Consider the following 21,916-nt stretch of genomic DNA (forward strand, 5'->3'; position numbering starts at 1 on the left):
AGTTTGCTCATCATTATCGCCATCAGAAGCGGATCCCTCGAAATAGAGATCGTGTTCAGTCTATTTAAGTTATGGCGTGTATTTTATACTATATTAGATGTGTTGCTAAAATAGTTGTTAACTTAGAAATAAAATGGGCTGAAACTTGGGTTTGATTTGCTACAACGGCAGACGCTCCAGTTGAAATCTACTGAACAGGGCGTCTATGTGGGACAGTTATTTAACCTGAACAGTTGACGATGAGGGGGAACAAAATTTTGAACATGTAAAGTTTCACTAGTAAATTGTCTGTTTTGATATCAGTGCTCTCTGTAATAACCTACACCAGTTATCATATTAAAGTCTGATGATTCATTAATAATCTTACATACTAAATAATTTGGGTGTGTTGATGTCACTGCAGAAAATCACTTTATCTGACATGATCGCTGGTTTTCTCTTGCACACTCAGCTCGAGGATATGCTGTGGTGCCGTTAATATATTTCTTGTTTTTATTTTTATGTATGTATATAACCTTTCCAAATATAGAAATTTAATGAGTGGGAGGTTGATGGTGTTTAGAATATACTTCTGTGAAAGGATAAGGATAGGATAAGAATATAACGATACATAACACACCTTGGATAAATATCTAAAAAAAAAAAAAAACATCAGACATCAGAGATTAGGTCATTATTATTATTATCATTAGGAATTTGTGATGGTCTGTGTCTAGTGGTCGAATGTCTAGATGAACAATTCTTAAACGTTTGTCAGAATGGTGTGGTTTGTTGGTTTGCAGACCGGTCGTGCAGCAATTTTCTATGTAACTGGAGCTGAACGCACATTCGGGAATTTTATTGTTGAAAATGTGACTGAGGTAATCGTCGTTTTGTCATAAAATACACTATGCACAAAAGTATCGGAACGCCCGAGTTTTCCAGCCACGTGTTCCTCCTCCAAACTGTTACCACAAAGGCACACAATTGTATAGGATGTCTTTTGAAAGTGGTAGAATTACACTTAAACTAGAAAACCCAAACCTGTTTCTGCATTACAATGCCCCTTTGCACAAAGCCATCTACGGGAAGATATGGTCTACATGGATCAGAGCATATGGTCTTGAGTGGCCTGCTATAGAGCTTTGACCTCAACCCTTTGGGATGAAATGGAATGCTGACTTCACCACACACCCTTGTGAGCACAAATTCTGTTTTCTCTAATTCCCTCTTGTTAATTCTCTCTACAGACTTCGTGAAGTGTCTGAAAAGCTCAACAAATACAACTGCAACAGGTGAGAGTTTCGATTACAGGACCCATATTTTGAATTTTTTTGATGATTGATGATTTTTTTGGCTAGTCTTTAGGAAACCCTACATCCTTTATCAAAACTCGTAGGAATCCAAATAGACGCCTTTAAAAAAAAAAATGTCCCTTTCTTTTGCAGTCATCCACAGCTTAACTTGCTGGAGCAGGCCACACTTAAGCAGTGTGTAGTCGGACCAAACCATGCTGGCTTCCTGCTTGAGGTAACGTTTTGTCGTACCCCCAAACACCAGATTTTCTTCCACGATTTTCTTTCGTTACAAGCAGCAGGAAATAACATCAAGCTCTGTTTTAGGACGGACGTATCTGCAGGATAAGCTTCGCCGTGCAGCCAGATCGACTGGAGCTGGGCAAGCCGGATGGAAACGACGGGTGAGAGTGTAATCATGTTTTCTAAATAGGCAGAGGAACTTAAACACTTATAAACTGCGTGCTTCAAAAGCAATGCATGCCTTTTTCTGGGGAGTGACTGCGCTGTTGGATGTTTCTGTTACTATGGGAATGTGCTGAACACGCAGTTTTGTTTGAAAGCGGCCCTTTTTTTTTTTAAATACCGAAAGCTGCTTCTTATGGTCATTTATAGCAATCGATAGTCCGTGAATACGTGTCTTCATTATTTTTATATATATATATATATATATATATATATATATTTCATTTTTGCTGGTGATTTTGAAATGTCTGTGTATCAAGTGATATGTATGTAGTATGTTGTAAGCATAATGACTCATGCGCTACTAATATTCATGTCGTCGTCCCCCCCCCTGGAATACCAGTTATAAAATAAACAGAAGTGTAGTAACCTTGAAAAAGGGACGAGATATGGGGAAGAAGGAAATACCATTTGAAGCATTTTTTGTGCACGGTGTTGGCGCTTTGCTGCTCTGGAATGAAATGGCATTGCGTTGCTTCAGGGTGCAGAATGTTGCAGCTGCTTTTTATTTATTTTCTTTTTATTGCTAGTTACTAGCTAGTTACTTTATTTAAATATTTTCAGTTCAGTCAAACGGTTTCCATTGAGAAGTCCAGGCTATTGTGTTATTCACTTATTTATTTAATGCAAATACCTTCCAAACCTGTTGTTAATAATGATAAAGCACAGAGGGCTCTCCCAGCACTCAGAAGCTATTTTCTTTCTTTGATTAACGACTTGCAGCCAGTTCTGGCATATCCAAGGGTGTTGCCATGCTAGTTAGCCTTCACATTCTTCCTCCTCTTTTTGCTATTTCAGACAGAGGAATTAATATATCCATGCCTGGCATGACCAGGCTGTACTCAGTAGTCCCGCAAGTTGGGGCTGCGATCGTTTTGTAACTGTAATCTCCGGTCTTTTGTTTTCAGTTCAAAGTTGAGCAGTGGCTCAGGGACAGGAAGGACCTCCAGGCCAGGTAGGACTAGTGATCCGCCCTGGTTCCTGTCTGGTTCTGACACTTTGGGTCGACTGGCAGGCAACACCCTTGGGTAAGTGGCTGACAGGGGGCATTCAAAAGCCTGGCAAAAAATCTCTTTCTTTTGTGTCTTTCTATGTTTACAAATAAATCATTTTGAAATATAACTAGGAAATAATAACCACCCTCTTAGGGGTTGGAGAAGTGCAAATAAATTAGATACCTAAAGGCTACTTAAAGGTGCAGCAAGATGGTAAAAAACACACACTTTACCTGCAACATTTGTTGTCTGAGATGTTTAAACTCCCAGGATTGTGAATCATTGACTAAGTTTGAAGTCACTTTACTAATGGATCTAACTAGACGGAGTTGCTTATAATCTAGAGAACTAGAGACAATGAATCAATGCTTTTTCTTGCTCTTAGAATTCCACATTAAGGGATGTGGATTTGTTTTCTGTGAGTCATAGCCCCAGAGAAATACCGTGTGTGTGTGTATATACGTCTCTACAGAAGCCGCTGGAGTTCAGGAGTCGGTGGAGGAGGTGGAGGCAGCGGGGGTGGCAGCGGCGGCGGGACAGGAGGAGGTGGGGGTAGTGGCGGTGGCAGCGGTGGAGGAGCGAGCGGAGGCGGGGGGGCATCTTCCGGTCGCTCCAGTGCCGCAGCGCGCGATTCGCGGAGACAGACGCGTGTGATTCGCACGGGCAGAGACAGAGGGTCGGGGCTGCTGGGGAGCCAGCCACAACCAGTCATACCAGCATCCGTCATTCCTGAGGAGCTCATCTCTCAGGTAACACACACGCAAATGGAAAAGATCCAAAAGATACACACGAGGACGCGCGACAAAGTCTTAAATGGTCTGATGTGGTTTGTGTTTCAGGCCCAGGTGGTCCTGCAAGGTAAATCGAGGAGTGTCATCATCCGCGAGCTGCAGCGCACCAACCTGGATGTGAACCTGGCCGTGAACAACCTGCTCAGCCGAGACGACGAGGACGGGGACGACGGCGATGACACAGCCAGCGAGTCCTACCTACCAGGAGGTGAGAAATTTCAGTGTCTGAGTTACTGTTACTTTTCTGTAATACCACGTCCTCTTACACTGACCAGGCGTAACATTATGACCAGTGAAGTGACTAACATTATCTAACATTATTATCTCATCATGACGTTAATGCTCCAATATTAGGCAGGTGGTCATAATGTTATGCCTGATGTGTATATTTCAATATAATGGAAGCGGCACAGTGTTATAAACAATTATGTTATAAAGGGAGTGTTCGTATCAAACTGTAATCAGTGCGCTCTTTTACAGAAGACTTGATGTCTCTGCTGGATGCCGACATCCACTCGGCACACCCCAGCGTCATCATCGACGCTGACGCCATGTTCTCCGAGGATATCAGCTACTTCGGGTACCCGTCCTTCCGACGCTCATCGCTGTCTCGCCTCGGCTCTTCACGAGGTAACGGGCGAATGTACACATGTTCACATATAAACGGTAACAGAGACAACAGAATATATTTAATAACTATTGAAAAGGCAAACTTGATTTGTTGTCTGTGTGCGTCAATAAATTCCAAATATATGAACTCCTAGAAATCTGGCTGTAGGCATGTGCTGAGTTATTTTGTATTGGGATATTTAACATTTTTATATAGTCATCGTAATGCATAATAATCTTTTTTTTTTTTTTTTTTTAAAACATTGAAGCAGTTGTAGGGAATAGTAGACGGAATGTTAGTAGATGATTAGAGGTCGACCGTTTGATCTTTGACATTTTTGTTAATCGCCATTGTGCTGCAAATCCGGCCCAAATGACTCGCCAAACCGTGCAAGTAAATTCTGCACTTGTGAGGAGAACATGACTCTCCCATACAGCAGGTGGCGGTAGTGTGTAGTTGGCTTCCAAACAGGAAAACCGGAAATGCTAGAACTGTGTATAGCATTTTTCAGTCATGTCCGCTAAGTTTCAATGCCAACAAACGTTTTCGGCCATCGGCTGCCCTGATTTCTAAATATCATCATCAGCAGGGGAAACCTGTATTAGTCAACCTCCTATAGATTTAAATTGTGTGCAGAAAGGCACGGTATAGTGGCTAAGTAAAGTATATAACGCTTGCTGTTGTATTTAGGAAAGAATGTGGCCCTACTTGATTCATTTTCAATAATGACTAGTAATCTAAATCCTAATAATCCAATAAAATTGCCTTAGTGATTAAAATAAAAACCCCAGTATATTCACAACTGTATGTTCTGTATGTTATATTGTATGTATTTTTTATTTACTGATGGCTCCGGAACAACTATCGGTATGGGTTTTTGACGATAGTTTCATCAATCAACAATCAACCCTTCCACAATCCTAGACCAGTGATCTGAATTGCGGTTAGATATAATCTCAGAATCCGGTATCATTCATCAGCACTGGGTTATAAAATCTGATTAACCTACAAGATAACAGGGTTTGATTTCCATTTTCTTTATCAGCACATGCCTACTTGATTCTGTGCGTGTTTTTGTATTCGTCCTTCATATCCTGCTGCATGGTCCCAAAAGTTTTCCTTAATGAGCCCTCTGAGAAAGGCCCTGCTGTGGGAGATCCTGCAGCCTGAAATCTCTAGAAATGTCTACACAAAATCCAATGGCAGGACAAAAATTACAGAGACGACAATGAATTGTTCTTGTCTGGAAAATACAGTTCTTTTTCTATTTTTTATTTATTTATATCATGTCTTTTTGTAGTCAACTAGTGCAACATTGATTTAACTGTTTCATTACAAGGGTCTTTCCCAGAGAGTGGCTTATTTGTATCCCACTGGTGTGACCCTATTGCATACCAGTTCTCCTTCTTCCCTTAGAGCGCGACTCCGAGCTGCTGCGCGAGCGCGAGTCCGTGCTGAGGCTCCGCGAGAGGCGGTGGCTGGACGGCGCGTCCTTCGACGCAGAGCGCAGCTCCACCAGCCGAGACGGAGAACCAAACCTGGACAAGAAGAGCGTTCCTCTGCAGAGCCCAGTCTCTCTGGGAGAGGAACTGCAGTGGTGGCCTGATAAGGTGGGACATGAGCTGCACTTTACATAGTGAATTGTTGGTCTGAAATGTTGAGTAAAAAATGGAAAACAAGTTGATATTTATAAGAGGATAAAAAATTCACATCGCTCGTCATAGTGATGTTTGTTTGGTTTTTTCCCTCTCACTCCTACTTCTGCAGCGTTATGTAAGATTTTAATTTCTTTCCTCTTGCGGATGTTGTAAACAGATACCAGCGTTTTAGTATTTGTATTTGCACTAATGTATTTTACACCTCATGGAAGTTGTTTCTGTGGGGGTCTTTTTAAACTGTCCATCTTCGAAGTATTAACGAGGACATGGAGGAATTATATGAAACGTAGATTATACAGACGTCCCTGATGAAAGAAATGTACACTAATGTTGCCACCCCCCTTCTTTTTCCTTTGGTTGTTTTTGCTCTCATATAGGATGGTGTGAGGTTTGTAAGCATCGGGGCGATGTTCTCCGAGCTCGTGGCCGTGAGCTCCAAAGGTGAACTTTACCAGTGGAAGTGGAACGAACCAGAACCGTACAGAAATTCACAAGTAAGCGGCAGATCTGAGTTTTAGGAGTATAGGTTCACTGATGCCTCCGTAACTGTAAAGAAGCCTGTTGGAGTATTAGGATAGAGAAATCGTTAAATTGTAAAGAAAAAAAAGCCTTTTTGCTCTGTGCTACTTGGGAAGCCGTTAATAAGCCCGTTAACAACCCAAGGTAATCTGGCACACCAAAACCATGAGAAAATAACATCCACTAAATTGGAAGGTTATGCTTAAAAATTTGAGGCCGACAGCATCTAGTTCACTTTCGGTTCTAGAAAAAAAACACTGCAAACTATTTTTATTTTCATCAAATCTTTTCATTTCATGATCTTTTATTTATCTATGGAATGAAAGTCTAACAGGCACAAACTTGTATTTTATCTGTTTCGCCCTGTTTATCTTTAGTGTTAGTATGAATTTACAATATCCTTTAAATGCTGAAGTTTTAGAAGTCATGTTTATATATGAAGAGTATTTTGTGGTTTTTATTTTTATTTTTTTAATACTTACATATTGCTCTTTTCCAGAATCCTTCCATTCATCATCCTCGTGTGTCCTTCCTCGGTCTGACCAATGAGAAGATCACACTCTTATCTGCTAACAGTATTCGGGCCACGGTGGCTACGGAGTCCAACAAGGTCAGCGATTTTTGAAGTGTTCAAAAGATTTAAAAAATAAAAAATGCATGTGCTTATGTTTTTTTTTGTTTTTTTTTTGTGCGCAGGTGGCAACGTGGGTGGATGACACACTGAGTTCAGTAGCGTGTAAGCTGGAACACGGGGCTCAGACCTTCCCCGAGCTGCAGGGGGAACGCATCGTGTCTCTGCACTGCTGCTCTCTGTACACCTGCGCCCAGCTCGAGACCAGTCTCTACTGGTGGTACGTCACTCGCCCCACTTACCCTCACACTGAGCTGCTTCTTTCTTTCTCTTTTTTTTTTTTTTTTCTTGTTTACTTTTTTTCTTTCCTTTCTTATTTTTTTTTTCTCTTTTTCTTGTTGTTTGCTTTATTTTTTTTTTATTTTTTTTATTTTACATTTTTTTTCTTTCCTTACTTTGCTTGTTTTTCCTTCCTTCCAGCTGCCTTGATTTCCTGTTTCCACTTCCTGTGTTCTGCCATTCACTTTTTTCTCTTTTATGCTCCTTTTTGAATTTTTTTTTTGTGCTTTTTTCTTACCTTCTCTTTAATTTTGTCAAATGCTTGTATTTACACAAAAATATAATCCAATCTTTCACCACATGGCAAAGAAATTTGATTTAAGACTCCACCAAGGGAAACAGTTTACTAAATGGTACATTCATTTTCATTGCAACATGTTAAATTTTTTTTTTATCGTTCTTTTCATGTCTTCTGTATATCTTTTGTTTTTTTTCCTTTCTTTTGTGTTTGTGCCGTGTGGCACTTAGGGATCTGAGCTGGCGTGTGTAACCGTTTTTCCCTTAACCCCTTTTCCTCAGGGGTGTCGTGCCTTTCAGTCAACGCAAAAAAATGCTTGAAAAGGCCAGGGCTAAGAACAAGAAGCCCAAATCCAGTGCTGGAATCGCTTCAATTCCCAACATTACAGTAGGCACTCAGGTATGAGGGTCAAAACTTCCACCGGATGTTTCCACTGCAGAATTATCCACTGATTTGAGACGTTTTGTTCGAACCTTGTTCTCTGTATATAACCGTGTGCGTCTCTGCGTATTAACGGCGATGTTTTTCTCCTGTGTGCAATAGGTGTGTTTGAGGAACAACCCCTTGTATCACGCAGGCGCCGTGGCCTTCTCGGTAAATGCCGGGGTCCCCAAGGTGGGCGTTTTGCTCGAGTCAGTGTGGAACATGAACGACAGCTGCCGTTTTCAGCTGCGCTCTCCTGAAAGCCTGAAAAGCATGGAGAAGAGCGCCAAGGCCCAGGAGACAAAGTATGACCATTACAGCTAACGAAAATCCCTCTGTCATTAATGTATCAAATCACCCAACCTTTTCCAGATGTGATCGGGCAGGGGTCGACTTTTGAATTATCAGTATTACAGTGTTTAATTACCCATTCGATTTATCATGTGGCGATACTTTTTCCTTTTTGGGCGTTTGATGGTTCTGCTTGTTCAAACAGGGCGGAGATCAAACCCGAAATGGTCAAAACAGAGATGGGGCCTCCTCCCTCGCCGGCCTCCACCTGCAGCGATACCTCCTCCATTGCCAGCAGTGCCTCTCTGCCTTATAGTATGTACTGGTACACTTAATGTGCAGAGCTATGACTTGTTAGTAAAGTGGAAACAAACGTTCCAATCACTCATGTTTATCATGAGAATTAAGGAAGTTCTGCCCCATTTATAAGCTTAGATGAGAACTTTATTGATTCCAAGCGGAAAGTCCATGTTTTGACATAAAGCTTTTGACAACGTTTTGTTGAAATGCTCTTGTTTACAGGTACATGATCACAACTGTATAATACACCAGTACACAATAATGCAGTAACACACAAGAATAGTGCTTTTGGGTTTAGCAAAGTCCCTGTACTCCCTACATGCATTGTGCATTCCTTCAAAACACACCTTCAAAAGTTGCATCTCAAAGCGCTTTCAAACATAGGAGAACATTTTTTTTTTTTTAAATAAAATTAACGAGATAAATAAAATAAACATCACAGAATACATCACAAGAATAAAAATCACCTAAAAGCTATCCTAAGAAGGTGAGATTTGAAAGCAGATTTAAAAACATTAATGTCCATAACACACACACCTCACAAATTTGTTTCAAACTTCCTTGTGCTGTGTGTAAGCTATTGTGCAACAATATTATACTAACCATTACATCAAAGGCCAAAATTTAACTTTAAAAGAAAATCTCTATTAGTTTGCATGTATGTTTGTTTATGAGCAAACAAAATGTTTGTTTGTATATGATTCGGTTTATTTAAATTTCCAAAAAGTTAGTTTCCAAATTTACCAAACATTTTCCCTTTCGCAACCGTTTTCCTGGCCTTCAAATGCTGACCCTGACATTTGTCTTAATTGCCTAATCGCAGAACTAAGTCTAGTGCTCAGCATCTGATTTAGTTTAGTGATTTAGTGTTTTTCAGGGTCGGTACATCAGTATTAAGTTATGAATGTCTCGTTTTATTTTTTTTCCCAAGGAAGGTTGAGGGCAAATTTAGTCTTCTGTGTAATAGGAGGAAGCTTAGGAAAGACATTGCAAAGTTGTTGTTTTTTTTTTTAGGTACAATATGCGTTAGAATATTAATGATGAAGCACAGAGCAGTGGTGACATGTATATAAATAACATTTGTTATTATAAAATATAAGGGACTTAATGTTAAAGAAAAATCACTATAAAAGAAAATGTGACCTGGTGTGCAGATGATACTGCTGGAGTTTATTTCTTTATTTTTAATGAAGATCCTAGAAGTGATTTCTCACATGCCTTTCACTGTGCCGCAGAGCGGAGGCGCTCCACACCGGCACCTAAAGAGGAGGAAAAGGTCAACGAAGAACAGTGGCCTCTGCGTGAGGTCGTGTTCGTAGAAGATGTTAAAAATGTCCCCGTAGGGAAGGTAGGTTCCTGTAGGATTGAAGATGAGGAGCACACTTACAGCATGAAGACTTAGTTGTGAATGTGATATTTAAACCAGCAAATTTTTGTGTTTGTGTGTTGAGGGACGATGACGACAATGCAATATTTTAGTAATTTTAATGGCAAAATAAGGCCACTATACTATTTGAATGCTTATGAAATCAGAGACTAGGATTTAGTGTGTTAGTCCTAAAACTCGAAATTAAATTTTTAATGGTAAAACTCACCAATATCTGGAACAAGGGATAAATTTTCTCCCATGTCCTTTTTATATTTTCTTTAGTTTTCTAATGTATTTTCTTTTGTGTATTTCATTTTATATATATATATATATATATATATATATATAATATAAATATGATGCACTTGTCAATTTCTTAATAAATGACTGCTTTAGTTAATACAGATTTTACATGTAGCATATTGTAATTTGTTTCTTGACATGTTTTTACTGTTCTTTTTGTGTGTTTTTTTCCTCGTGTTGACGCCACGTTTGCAACAAATCTCTCTTTTGAACTCAAGGTGCTAAAAGTCGATGGTGCATATGTTGCTGTGAAATTTCCAGGGACGTCGAGCAGCCAGAGTGCAGCTCCAACTGACTCTGACCCGTCTTCTCTCCTGCAGGACTGCAGGCTGCTCCGAATCGATGAGCTACAGGTATCTGTATAAACGCATTCAAAGAGGGGAAAACGTGCGCTCGATTGTATTGAATGTTGTGCACACTAAGCGTCTTTTGTTTATCTTTTTACAGGTTGTTAAAACTGGTGGAACTCCTAAAGTTCCAGACTGTTTCCAGCGCACACCTAAAAAACTTTGTATTCCTGAAAAGGCTGAAATTTTAGCTGTCAATGTTGACTCCAAAGGCAAGTGTGTGTGTGTGTGTGTGTGTGTGTGTGTACATTTTTTTTTATAGTGTTAATCTGCAATTTTTATTTTTACAAATTATAAAATATAATTTGTTCATCCTTAAAAAAAAACTTCTTTCTGTTTTTAATTTTTTTCCTCTCTCCAATACAGGAGTCCATGCTGTTCTCAAAACAGGAAGTTGGGTTCGGTACTGTATATTTGACTTGGCCACTGGCAAAGCTGAGCAAGAGAACCATTTCCCTACGAGTAATCTGGCATTTCTGGGCCAGAGCGAGCGTAATGTGGCTATCTTCACCGCTGGCCAGGTAAAAAGAAATTATCGAAATCAGATTAAAATCTTTATCAAAGTCTGCTTTTATAATCTGAATATGGAATTAGGAAGTATGGAATTTTAAAATAAATTTAGAAATGAAAAATGTGTAGAAACCCTCATATAATCATCACATCGTGAAGGTGGATCATAAGGTCATAAATCATAAGGGTTGCCATGTAAATTGGATGTATGTATGTATGTATGAACATCAAAGTGATGTTAAACCTTTTGTTTTTGACACTAATCAAGACTGAATTTGCCTCATTTCTGACTTTTAATCCATGGCATTTACAGGAGAGCCCAATCATCCTGAGGGATGGCAATGGCACCATTTACCCCATGGCCAACGACTGCATGGGTGGCATCCGAGACCCTGATTGGCTGGATCTGCCACCTATCGCTAGTTTGGGAATCGGAGTTCACTCGCTTGCCAACATACCCAATAACACCTCAATCAAAAAGAAAGCTGCAGTCATAATTATGGCAGTAGAGGTAGGTTTTCTGTTCTCTATTATTTTGGGACAATTTCTAAATTGTTTTGTTGAGGCTGTCAAAGTAGGTGTGTGTGTGTGTGTGTGTGTGTGTCTATATATATATATATATATTACACATACAGTGAAGAAAATAAGTATTTAAACACCCTGCTATTTTGCAAGTTCTCCCACTTAGAAATCATGGAGGGGTCTGAAATTGTCATCGTAGGTGCATGTCCACTGTGAGAGACATAATCTAAAAAATTTTTTTTTCCAGAAATCACAATATATGATTTTTAAACTATTTATTTGTATGATACAGCTGCAAATAAGTACACCAATTTGAACACCTGAGAACGTCAATGTTAATATTTGGTACAGTAGCCTTTGTTTGCAATTACAGAAGTCAAACGTTTCTTGTAGTTTTTCACCAGGTTTGCACACACTGCAGGAGGGATTTTGGCCCACTCCTCCACACAGATCTTCTCCAGATCAGTCAGATTTCTGGCCTGTCACTGAGAAACACGGTGTTTGAGCTCCCTCCAAAGATTCTCTATTGGGTTTAGGTCTGGAGACTGGCTAGGCCACGCCAGAACCTTGATATGCGTCTTACAGAGCCACTCCTTGGTTATCCTGGCTGTGTGCTTCGTGTCATTGTCATGTTGGAAGACCCAGCCTCGACCCATCTTCAATGCTCTAACTGAGGGAAGGAGAATGTTCCCCAAAATCTCGCAATACATGGCCCCGGTCATCCTCTCCTTAATACAGTGCAGTCGCCCTGTCCCATGTGCAGAAAAACACCCCCAAAGCATGATGCCACCACCCCCATGCTTCACAGTAGGGATGGTGTTCTTGGGATGGTACTCATCATTCTTCTTCCTCCAAACACGTTTAGTGCAGTTATGACCCAAAAGTTCTATTTTGGTCTCATCTGACCACATGACTTTCTCCCATGACTCCTCTGGATCATCCAAATGGTCATTGGCAAACTTAAGACGTGCCTGGACATGTACTGGTTTAAGCAGGGGAACCTTCCATGCCATGCATGATTTCAAACCATGACGTCTTAGTGTATTACCAACAGTAACCTTGGAAACGGTGGTCCCAGCTCTTTTCAGGTCATTGACCAGCTCCTCCCGTGTAGTTCTGGGCTGATTTCTCACCTTTCTTAGGATCATTGAGACCCCACGACGTGAGATCTTGCATGGAGCCCCAGTCCGAGGGAGATTCACAGTCATGTTTAGCTTCTTCCATTTTCTAATGATTGCTCCAACAGTGAACCTTTTTTCCCCAAGCTGCTTGGCAATTTCCCCGTAGCCCTTTCCAGCCTTGTGGAGGTGTACAATTTTGTCTCTAGTGTCTTTGCACAGCTCTTTGGTCTTGGCCATGTTAGTAGTTGGATTCTAACTGATTGTATGGGGTGGACAGGTGTCTTTATGCAGCTAACGACCTCAAACAGGTGCATTTAATTTAGGATAATAAATGTAGTGGAGGTGGACATTTTAAAGGCAGACTAACAGGTCTTTAAGGGTCAGAATTCTAGCTGATAGACAGGTGTTCAAATACTTATTTGCAGCTGTATCATACAAATAAATAGTTTAAAAATCATATATTGTGATTTCTGGATTTTTTTTTTTTAGATTATGTCTCTCACAGTGGACATGCACCTACGATGACAATTTCAGACCCCTCCATGATTTCTAAGTGGGAGAACTTGCAAAATAGCAGGGTGTTCAAATACTTATTTTCCTCACTGTGTGTCTGTGTGTGTGTGTGTGTGTCTGTGTGTGCGTGCCCGCGCGTGCGTGTGTGTGTATGTGTATATGTGTATATATATATATATATATATATATATATATATATAAATAAATAAATATAAAATCACACATACACATGTCTGATTAAAATCAAAGTCATTGTATAATGTGTGGTCAGTCATTTCATCTAGAGTGGAAATAGGATATTTCTAATGCTGTATTGGGACCCAGTTAAAAAAAACAACATACAAATTAAAAAGTTTCCAACATGTACGTTTGGTTCGACATTCATTAAATGTTCAGCAGAACTTTAATAAACTTTAATAAACCATGTACTTGAATATATTTGTGTTTGCGTGTTCCAGAAGCAGACGTTGATGCAGCATGTGTTGCGCTGCGATTACGAAGCATGTCGGCAGTACCTGGTTGGTTTAGAGCAGGCCGTGCTCCTGGAGCAGAACCCTCATGCTCTCGGTGCTCTGCTCGGCCACAGATGTGACGGAAACAGGAACCTCCTGCACGCCTGCGTCTCTGTCTGCTTCCCGGTCAGCAACAAGGAGACCAAGGAGGAGGAAGGTCAGAATAAGGGATTTATGCGGAGAGCTCATAAAAAAGGAAATGTATGAGCAAATTTTGTTTCTGAATTCCTGTACTGTGTTGCAGAAGCCGAACGCTCGGAACGAAACACGTTCGCTGAGAGACTGTCTGCAGTTGAAGCCATCGCTAATGCCATTTCAGTGGTGTCCAGCAATAGCTCGGGAAACAGGACCGGCTCGTCCAGCAGTCGCGGGTAAAATTATTTGTGTGTGTGTGTGTGTGTGTGTGTGTGTGTGTGTGTGTGTGTGTGTGTATATAATAATTATTTTGAAAAATGTTTGTAGTCTTCGGCTCAGAGAGATGATGAGGCGCTCACTCCGAGCCGCCACAATGGGCCGCCATGAGTCAGGTCCCTCCTCCAGCGACCACCAGGACCCTGTCTCACCACCAATCGCACCACCAAGCTGGGTGCCAGACCCCCCACCTATGGATCCTGGTACGTGTTGCATGTCTGCACAATTCTTAAGCTTAGTGGTGAAATAGATCACAAAACTCACGTTTCAGATAATTTTTCAGTTTAGCAAAAATAAGGGGAGGAGACAAATATAATTTAAAGTTAAAACAAGGAAATACTCCTATTATTGAAATGATACGGGAAGAAGTCCTTCCTTAGTCATTGTCGTTGATTTAACATGTCCCGTTCAAACGAACACATGGCTGCGCTGTGTAGTTACAAAATTACTTAAAAAGCAATATCAGCCTTAAAACTGCCTTAAAAACGATTAAGATTAATTCGCAAGTATAAAAGAGCTAATAATCCGCGGTTCACATGCGGGAGTTGTGATCCCTATGGATCAACTACGTTCTGTTGCACTCTTACTCAATATTGTGTAATACCCTAAAAAAGTGCGTCTATCCCTCCATTGTCCGTGCACTGGAATAACCCAAAAATAAAATGCTTGTTTTCTTTCTAACCTCTAACAAATCCTCTGCTAGATGGTGACATTGATTTCATCTTGGCCCCTGCAGTCGGCTCTCTCACTACGGCATCCTCCGGCCCCAGTCAAGGTCCGAGTACATCCACCATTCCGGGTGCGTCAGGCTGTTTTTTGTAGTTCTTTTATGTCATTTCTTTTATTCTGTTGTCATGGTTTCTTTAGCAGCTATTAGATCTTTGATATTAGATTAGAACATATAGATTATACTTATTTATCTTCTCATAGGCCCATCATCCGAAGCATCTGTGGTGGAGAGCAAAGACCGCAAGGCGAACGCGCACCTGATCCTCAAGCTGATGTGCGACAGCGTCGTCCTGAGACCTCATCTACGAGAACTGCTTTCTGCAAAGTACGTCTGTCCTTTTGTTGGAAAGGAATTTTCATCCTCTGCATGCATTTTGATTTAAGCATATGCAACAATGGCCCAAATGTAAATGTTTGTACGATTGATACAGTAAAAATAGTCTAGGCAAAGCATTTCCCATTGGTTTAAATGTGAGGGTGACTGAGGCGTGTTCATGCGTCGCTTTCCAGGGATGCACGAGGCATGACTCCGTTTATGTTAGCAGTCAGTGGGAGAGCATACCCAGCAGCCATCACTGTCCTGGAGGCAGCCCAGAAAATAGCCAAGGGTGAGTCATTGTTTGTTTCAGCTTTCATACAATTGACCTTTTTTTAAATGTTTTTATATTTTATTTGAAATGCATGAATCTTTGCTCACGGGTTTGTTTTTCTGTCCTGCAGGAGAGTCGGGTATCGGGGACAAGGACGACGTGAACTCTGTGTTTATGGAAATGATCTGTCCTGCCGGGACGAACCCAGACGACTCGCCGCTCTACGTGCTCTGCTGTAACGACACCTGCAGCTTTACATGGACAGGAGCCGAGCACATCAACCAGGTGAAAAGGATCTGAAAAATAAAGTGCAGAATTAGCAATTGGTGAAATTACTGTTTTTCTGAAATCCCCACATGAATTTCTATTTGGGGGAAAAAAAATATTTTTTTGAGTGTGAAGAAATTATGAAACGTTTGCATGAGCACACTTTCCATATGCAGGACCTTTTTGGGTAGTGTTTTACTGTCTGTGTGTGTGTGCGCGTGTGCGTGCGCGTGTGTGTGTATGTGTATGTAGGACATCTTTGAGTGCAGGACATGTGGTTTGCTGGAGTCTCTGTGTTGCTGCACCGAGTGTGCCAGGGTTTGCCATAAAGGCCACGACTGCAAGTAAGTAGACAGGCTCATAAACAAGATGATTTTAGATTAAATTCAGCATTTGAGAGATATATAAATCTAAACGTTACGCTATCATATAGAATATATCCTGGTTTTCCGTGGGGTCTAAAAACAAAAGTTTATTTAAAAAATCTACATTTTTGCCTGTACAAGTCTTGAATTTGCTGTTCTAGTTCTTAAATAATTGTAAACAGGTCTTGATTTTCCGATGTCCATTTAACGCTACCTCCGTTTTTGTTTTGTTAGTTTCTGTAGTTTTATTTTTCGCTTGTCCAAATAAAATTCACGGCCCTAGGATTACAAATAAGATCAACATGCAACAACCAATCAGCTTTCGGTCACTGGCTCAAATTTTTTTTTGCAATGAAGTAAAACAAATTTTATTTATTAAGGCGAATCGCAAGTTTAGCGATACTTGGTTCGGAAAGGAAAATCAATTTAGAGCTTTAATGTTGATGGTTTTTAAGGTGTGATTAAAAGTCTTAAATTTGACTTTGTGAGACCTGCAGAAACTCTATATTTGAAACAGTACAATATTTTCCCCAAAGACCAGATTTCATGGGTTTTTAAATAGTTCTTCTGTAAGAAAAATAACTTTTAATAAGCTTTTTTAGTGAAGGCTTGTGTTTTTGCACCAATTCATAACTAAGAAATATTTTTATTGCCGTTGGTTCTTGCATTTATCCTACAAGAGGAGTCATTATTGTGTAGCGGTGGAAAAATTCTTGAAATTGAAAATGAGGCAATAAACTATTCATTCCAGAAATGACAAATTATTGAATTAAGTTTACTGGTATTAGACTTTTGATTGGATTGTACTTGCAGTTAACCGATTTATCAACCGATTGTTTTTAAAATAGATACTAGATTAAAAACAAGTGTGCAAATTGAAGTAAAAATTTATATATTCATTATATTAATATTTTGTAAAATAAAGACATGCTTTCAATCTGAAACAAAAAGCAACATTCCAAATAAATAAGAGCAATTACATCCAAAACAAATAAAAAAAAGACATTTGGAATAAACAGCACGTGGAGTCAGTGATTTGCCTTTAGAGGTCGCTCTGTATAACGCAACCAGGAAAAACTCAGTTAATGGAGCTGGAAGTATCTGTGAAAATCCATTACCAATCGGTGCTGATTAATCGTCAGAACCAATGAATCGGTCGACCGCTATCTGTCAATGTATTCTGTATTAAATACAGTGTGTGTCTGTCCAGGCTAAAAAGAACCTCTCCCACTGCATACTGTGACTGCTGGGAGAAGTGCAAGTGCAAAACCTTGATTGCCGGGCAGAAAGCAGCACGCCTGGACCTGCTCTATAGGCTGCTGACCACCACCAACCTAGTAACAAGTCCTAACAGCAGGTTTGTTCACTTTCCCGCACGAATGATATTGACATGTTTTTAAAGAATTCAACTACATTTAAGTTATTGGCTTCCCTGCAATTTTACAAATTCCCAGTTTATTCCTGTTCATTAATTCCCACGTTTCTGGTCTTGCAACCCTTGTATGTAATTGGTAAAGGAACAAGCATGTTTCAGAGCATGTAGTTGTGTGGAAAACACCCAGTTTTTCAGGATTCTAGGCTAAACAAAGGATTATAATCTAATGTTATGATGAACAGCATCTCCTTTTCCAATCATTTGATTTAAGTCCAAATTTGGATGTTTATCAACTCTCTGGTGTTCTTTGATTTTTTTTCTGTCCCTGTAGAGGTGAGCACATTTTACTCTTCTTGGTGCAAACGGTTGCACGGCAGAGCGTGGAGCACTGTCAGTACCGCCCGCCTCGTATCAGAGAGGACAGGAACCGCAAGGCTGTGAACGCAGAAGGTAAGACGACAACTTGCGCTCCTCAGACCGGCACTGAACAAATAGTGTTTCTTAATGCACCGGGGTCACAGGGATGTGCTGCTAGCAAGGTTTAATTTACATACTTTACGTCTATTGCCAAAAGTTTTTTTGGAGAATCGCATTCCACATTTAGTCCCAATTTGCTGTTATAATTCCCTCCACTCTTCCGGGAAGATGTTCCACTAGGTTTTGGAGTGTGCCTGTGGAAAACTGTTTATTCAGACACCAGGGTGTTAGAAAGTCAGGTACAGATGTAAGAGAGGTGAGGAGGCCTTGGGGTGCAGTCAGCATTCACATTCATCCCAAAGGTGTTCAATAGGGTTGAAGCACTATAGCTGGAGATCTTTCACTCCAACCCGTGCAAAGCCGATCTTAATAGGAACTGGCTTTGTGCAAAGGGGCATTGTCCTAAAGGAGCAGGTTTGGGTCTCCTAGGGAAATTTTCATGCTACTGCATCTAAAGACACCCTTTACAATTGTGTGCCTTTAGAGGTGTGGGAAAGAACCACATACTAATGGGAAAGTCAGGTGTCCCAATAGTTTTGTCCATATAGTGTAACCCTTTTTGTTTTCTCTAATCCATCATTTATATGCTGCAGGATTAAAGTTGATCTAAGTTGACTGTAAAACTCAAACCACAGGATTTTCTGATTAGATAGTCCGTTCTCTCTCTTTCTCTCTCTCCAGACTCAGACATGCCCGATCATGACCTAGAGCCTCCACGCTTTGCCCAGCTGGCTCTGGAGCGTGTGCTACAGGACTGGAACGCCCTTAGGTGCATGATTATGTTTGGCTCACAGGAGAACAAAGATCCGTAAGTGGCTCTAGCAGACCCTTTACTCATTTCACACTGCTGTCAAATGCAAATGTGATATTGAATTAGATCTCTGACTTTATATTTAAGCTTGATCTTAGAAACGTTTAGCATGAGGTGAGGAAAAAAAAAAAAAATTTAACACATAAATATAATAAATGCATGTAATATTATTTGAAGTCTAATTAAAGTGCTATATTTGTTTTGGCAAATCTGCACAATTTTATCACATGCATTTTATTAATTTAATTTTATTCACCTGTCATTTGTAGACTGAGTGCAAGCAGCCGGATTGCTCATCTCTTGCCGGAGGAGCAGATGTACCTGAACCAACAGAGCGGTACAATTAGGCTGGACTGCTTTACTCACTGCCTCATCGTCAAGTGTGCTCCAGACCTCACTGTGAGTCAGAGACAAATAAGCACAAATGCGCAGTCCAGCCTGTTTTAGAGCACTGCATTTCCCGGCCAATGAGACGTTTGTGGTGCATGTGCATAAAACCATGCTGCAAGACTACATTTCCTACTAAGCTTGTGGTTTTTATGTTGTGTAGTTTATCGACACACTGCTGGGCACACTGGTGAAGGAGCTGCAGAACAAATACACTATGGGTCGAAGAGAAGAGGCCATTTGTGTCACACGCCGCTTCCTGCGCTCTGTTGCCAGGGTTTTCGTCATCCTTAGTGTGGAAATGGCATCGTCTAAGAAGAAAAAGTATGTATATCAAATTTTGTATTTTGATAAGTGTGTGTGTGTGTGTGTGTGTTTTTGCTGATTTTTGAAGACCATAAACAATTTGCATTAAAACAGCAATATTAATGGATTCTTGAGCAATATTAATGGATTAATGGACTCTTGCTGTATTACTAATTATTTTTAATCACATGTCTGTTTTATCCCCTCCCTGCTTTTTCCTGCAGTAATTTCGTCCCGCAGCCCATTGGGAAGTGCAGACGTGTGTTTCAGGCGCTGTTGCCTTATGCCGTTGAGGAATTGTGCAACGTAGCGGAGTCTCTGATCGTGCCGGTGCGCATGGGCATCGCCAGGCCGACAGCACCATTTACGCTGGCCAGCACCAGCATCGACGCCGTGCAGGGCAGCGAGGAGCTATTCTCTGTGGAGCCTCTGCCTCCACGGCCCTCACCTGATCAGTCCAACAAGTGAGAATAAACACATCTACACACACACACACACACACACTGAATATTGGGAGCTATATCTCCTTAGTATTTCAAACCTTGTGGCCTCCACTTGAAGTGTAACTGTGTGTCTGTACCTCTTCCAGTTCCAGCCAATCAGCCTCTTCGTACATCATCAGGAACCCTCAGCCGCGGCGCAGCAGCCAGTCACAGACGGCACGTGGACGAGATGAGGAGCAGGATGACATTGTGTCCGCTGATGTCGAGGAGGTCAGGAACACCTCCACAAACACCTTTTTATACGTCACTTACTAGATGCTTTGTGCTAACATTTCATCCTGCGTCTGTCCAGGTGGAGGTTGTAGAGGGGGTCGCTGGGGAGGAGGATCACCATGACGACCAGGAGGAGCAGGGCGAAGAGCCTGCAGAAGCTGAGGGACAGCACGATGAACACGACGAGGATGGTAACGATCCGATTTGTCGAATTTTGCCTCAGTAAGGTGCATGTGGACGCTCGTGAACTTTCATCCCTTGATGAGTTTTGTTGGTTTTTCAGGGAGCGACATGGAGCTCGATCTGTTGGCCGCGGCCGAGACCGAGAGCGACAGCGAAAGCAACCATAGCAACCAGGACAACGCAAGCGGGCGTCGAAGTGTCGTCACGGCGGCGACGGCCGGTTCTGAAGCAGGTATTAAATGCAAATTTTTTTTGATACGAATGAAACCGAATTAAAAGGTTAGCATGATGAATTCCATAGCGCTAACTGCCGCCTGTATTTTCAGTGGTAGCTTTAAAATATTAACCATCGACTTTAAACAAGAGAATGTCCCGTGAAACTCGTGTAATTAATAAATGTTCTTGTTGTCATAATTGTTTATTAAAGGCTGTTTATGTGCTTTGTGTTTTTTTTTTTTTTTTTTTTTTTTTTTTTTTTTTTTTTTTTTTTTACTTATTCTAACTGTTAGGACATACTTTTAATTCCTGAAATTCTAGCTTTCTAGTGTTTAGTTCAATGGACACTTTCTCATTTACAGGAAGTAGGGTGTCCCTGGCATTTCCTTTATTTGGTATGAGCACCTCTTTCCTTTATTGCGTTTTTTTTATATTCTTATTAAAAAAAATATTTTCCCCGGCCCTGTATGAAGTGTGTACACCATTTTATCCGCCGGCTGTTTGTCGATACTTTGTTTCCGAACGGCCTGATCGGATTGTCGAGCATGTAAGCGCCGGTCAGGAAATCGCTAAAGCAGAACCACTCTGATGTTCCTAACAAAAAAATAAAAAAATATTAAATGTAATTTCCAGTCTATAAGTTGTACAGTCCAAGGTGATATACATGTCACACAATGACCAGCTAGTAAACAAGTTGTTTAGTAAACACTGAGATGGTGCAGAGTTTAAAGAGAGGACATTGGTGACATCCTAAAAAAAAAAGACATCGCTGGAACTTTGTCAGTAATTGTTGCAAGTCCTTGTGTAGATTGTTCCTTTAGAAATGATAACATCATGGAACATCTGTGAGTTTATATGAACTTCCGAGAAGGCTTGGGAGTGTTACTTTAGCTGAATATTTTGGAGGTATTTCCTTATAGTCTGGAAAATACAGTACAAAATGCACAACTAATACGAGGTGGTATCAAAAAGTTTCGGAGACTAGCTCTGTTTACTTTATCTACATTTACACACTCACCTTCAAAATAGGCCACTTGAACAATACAGCGCGACAAGAGTGTTCAAACTTGCCTTCGCAATGGTGTCAAAACAGCGACCTTCGAGCTAGCTGACGTGGAAGAGAGATCATGTGGACCGGTGTCCGACGATCATCATGCACAAGTTGCCTAATGGTTTTCAAGCATCGTCGCAGCATCGCCGTATGTCAAACGTACAGTACGTCCCTGTGGAGGATTTGCCCAGTCTCACACAGAATTTCACATTTGCTCTTTGTTCTTACTTGTTGAAATAAAAAACGTGGTAACGCACGTGGGTAAATAGCACCAGTTAGCACTATTGGTCTCTAACCTTTTTGATACCACCTCGTAATAAAGATTTGAATGATGCAAGTTTTGCTGCGATTGATTCCAAAG

General features: G+C 40.7%; 1 protein-coding gene across 3 annotated transcripts in view; it reads left to right on the forward strand.

Annotated features, from left to right (window-relative positions):
* Positions 1–21,916, forward strand: part of ubr5 (ubiquitin protein ligase E3 component n-recognin 5) — a 40,500-nt gene that overhangs the window by 8,814 nt on the left and 9,770 nt on the right. For 2 of the 3 annotated variants that reach the window (XM_083529453.1, XM_083529454.1), the window contains exons 2-37: positions 1,230–1,274; positions 1,428–1,509; positions 1,602–1,678; positions 2,648–2,767; positions 3,207–3,483; positions 3,574–3,733; positions 4,006–4,155; positions 5,534–5,745; positions 6,171–6,287; positions 6,812–6,922; positions 7,009–7,163; positions 7,742–7,859; positions 8,004–8,188; positions 8,380–8,489; positions 9,710–9,822; positions 10,365–10,499; positions 10,594–10,705; positions 10,860–11,014; positions 11,317–11,514; positions 13,618–13,828; positions 13,916–14,042; positions 14,134–14,285; positions 14,786–14,881; positions 15,013–15,136; positions 15,322–15,419; positions 15,532–15,686; positions 15,921–16,012; positions 17,244–17,390; positions 17,740–17,858; positions 18,567–18,693; positions 18,966–19,095; positions 19,247–19,407; positions 19,614–19,853; positions 19,979–20,102; positions 20,185–20,296; positions 20,389–20,520. In XM_083529453.1, the coding sequence (XP_083385579.1) occupies positions 1,230–1,274; positions 1,428–1,509; positions 1,602–1,678; positions 2,648–2,767; positions 3,207–3,483; positions 3,574–3,733; positions 4,006–4,155; positions 5,534–5,745; positions 6,171–6,287; positions 6,812–6,922; positions 7,009–7,163; positions 7,742–7,859; positions 8,004–8,188; positions 8,380–8,489; positions 9,710–9,822; positions 10,365–10,499; positions 10,594–10,705; positions 10,860–11,014; positions 11,317–11,514; positions 13,618–13,828; positions 13,916–14,042; positions 14,134–14,285; positions 14,786–14,881; positions 15,013–15,136; positions 15,322–15,419; positions 15,532–15,686; positions 15,921–16,012; positions 17,244–17,390; positions 17,740–17,858; positions 18,567–18,693; positions 18,966–19,095; positions 19,247–19,407; positions 19,614–19,853; positions 19,979–20,102; positions 20,185–20,296; positions 20,389–20,520 (4,979 nt within the window). The remainder of the gene's footprint in view (positions 1–1,229; positions 1,275–1,427; positions 1,510–1,601; positions 1,679–2,647; positions 2,768–3,206; positions 3,484–3,573; positions 3,734–4,005; positions 4,156–5,533; positions 5,746–6,170; positions 6,288–6,811; positions 6,923–7,008; positions 7,164–7,741; positions 7,860–8,003; positions 8,189–8,379; positions 8,490–9,709; positions 9,823–10,364; positions 10,500–10,593; positions 10,706–10,859; positions 11,015–11,316; positions 11,515–13,617; positions 13,829–13,915; positions 14,043–14,133; positions 14,286–14,785; positions 14,882–15,012; positions 15,137–15,321; positions 15,420–15,531; positions 15,687–15,920; positions 16,013–17,243; positions 17,391–17,739; positions 17,859–18,566; positions 18,694–18,965; positions 19,096–19,246; positions 19,408–19,613; positions 19,854–19,978; positions 20,103–20,184; positions 20,297–20,388; positions 20,521–21,916) is intronic. The other variant, XM_083529455.1, reaches the window with a different exon arrangement.

This window comes from Silurus aristotelis (assembly GCF_946808225.1).
Source record: "Silurus aristotelis genome assembly, chromosome: 25".
Taxonomy (NCBI): domain Eukaryota; kingdom Metazoa; phylum Chordata; class Actinopteri; order Siluriformes; family Siluridae; genus Silurus; species Silurus aristotelis.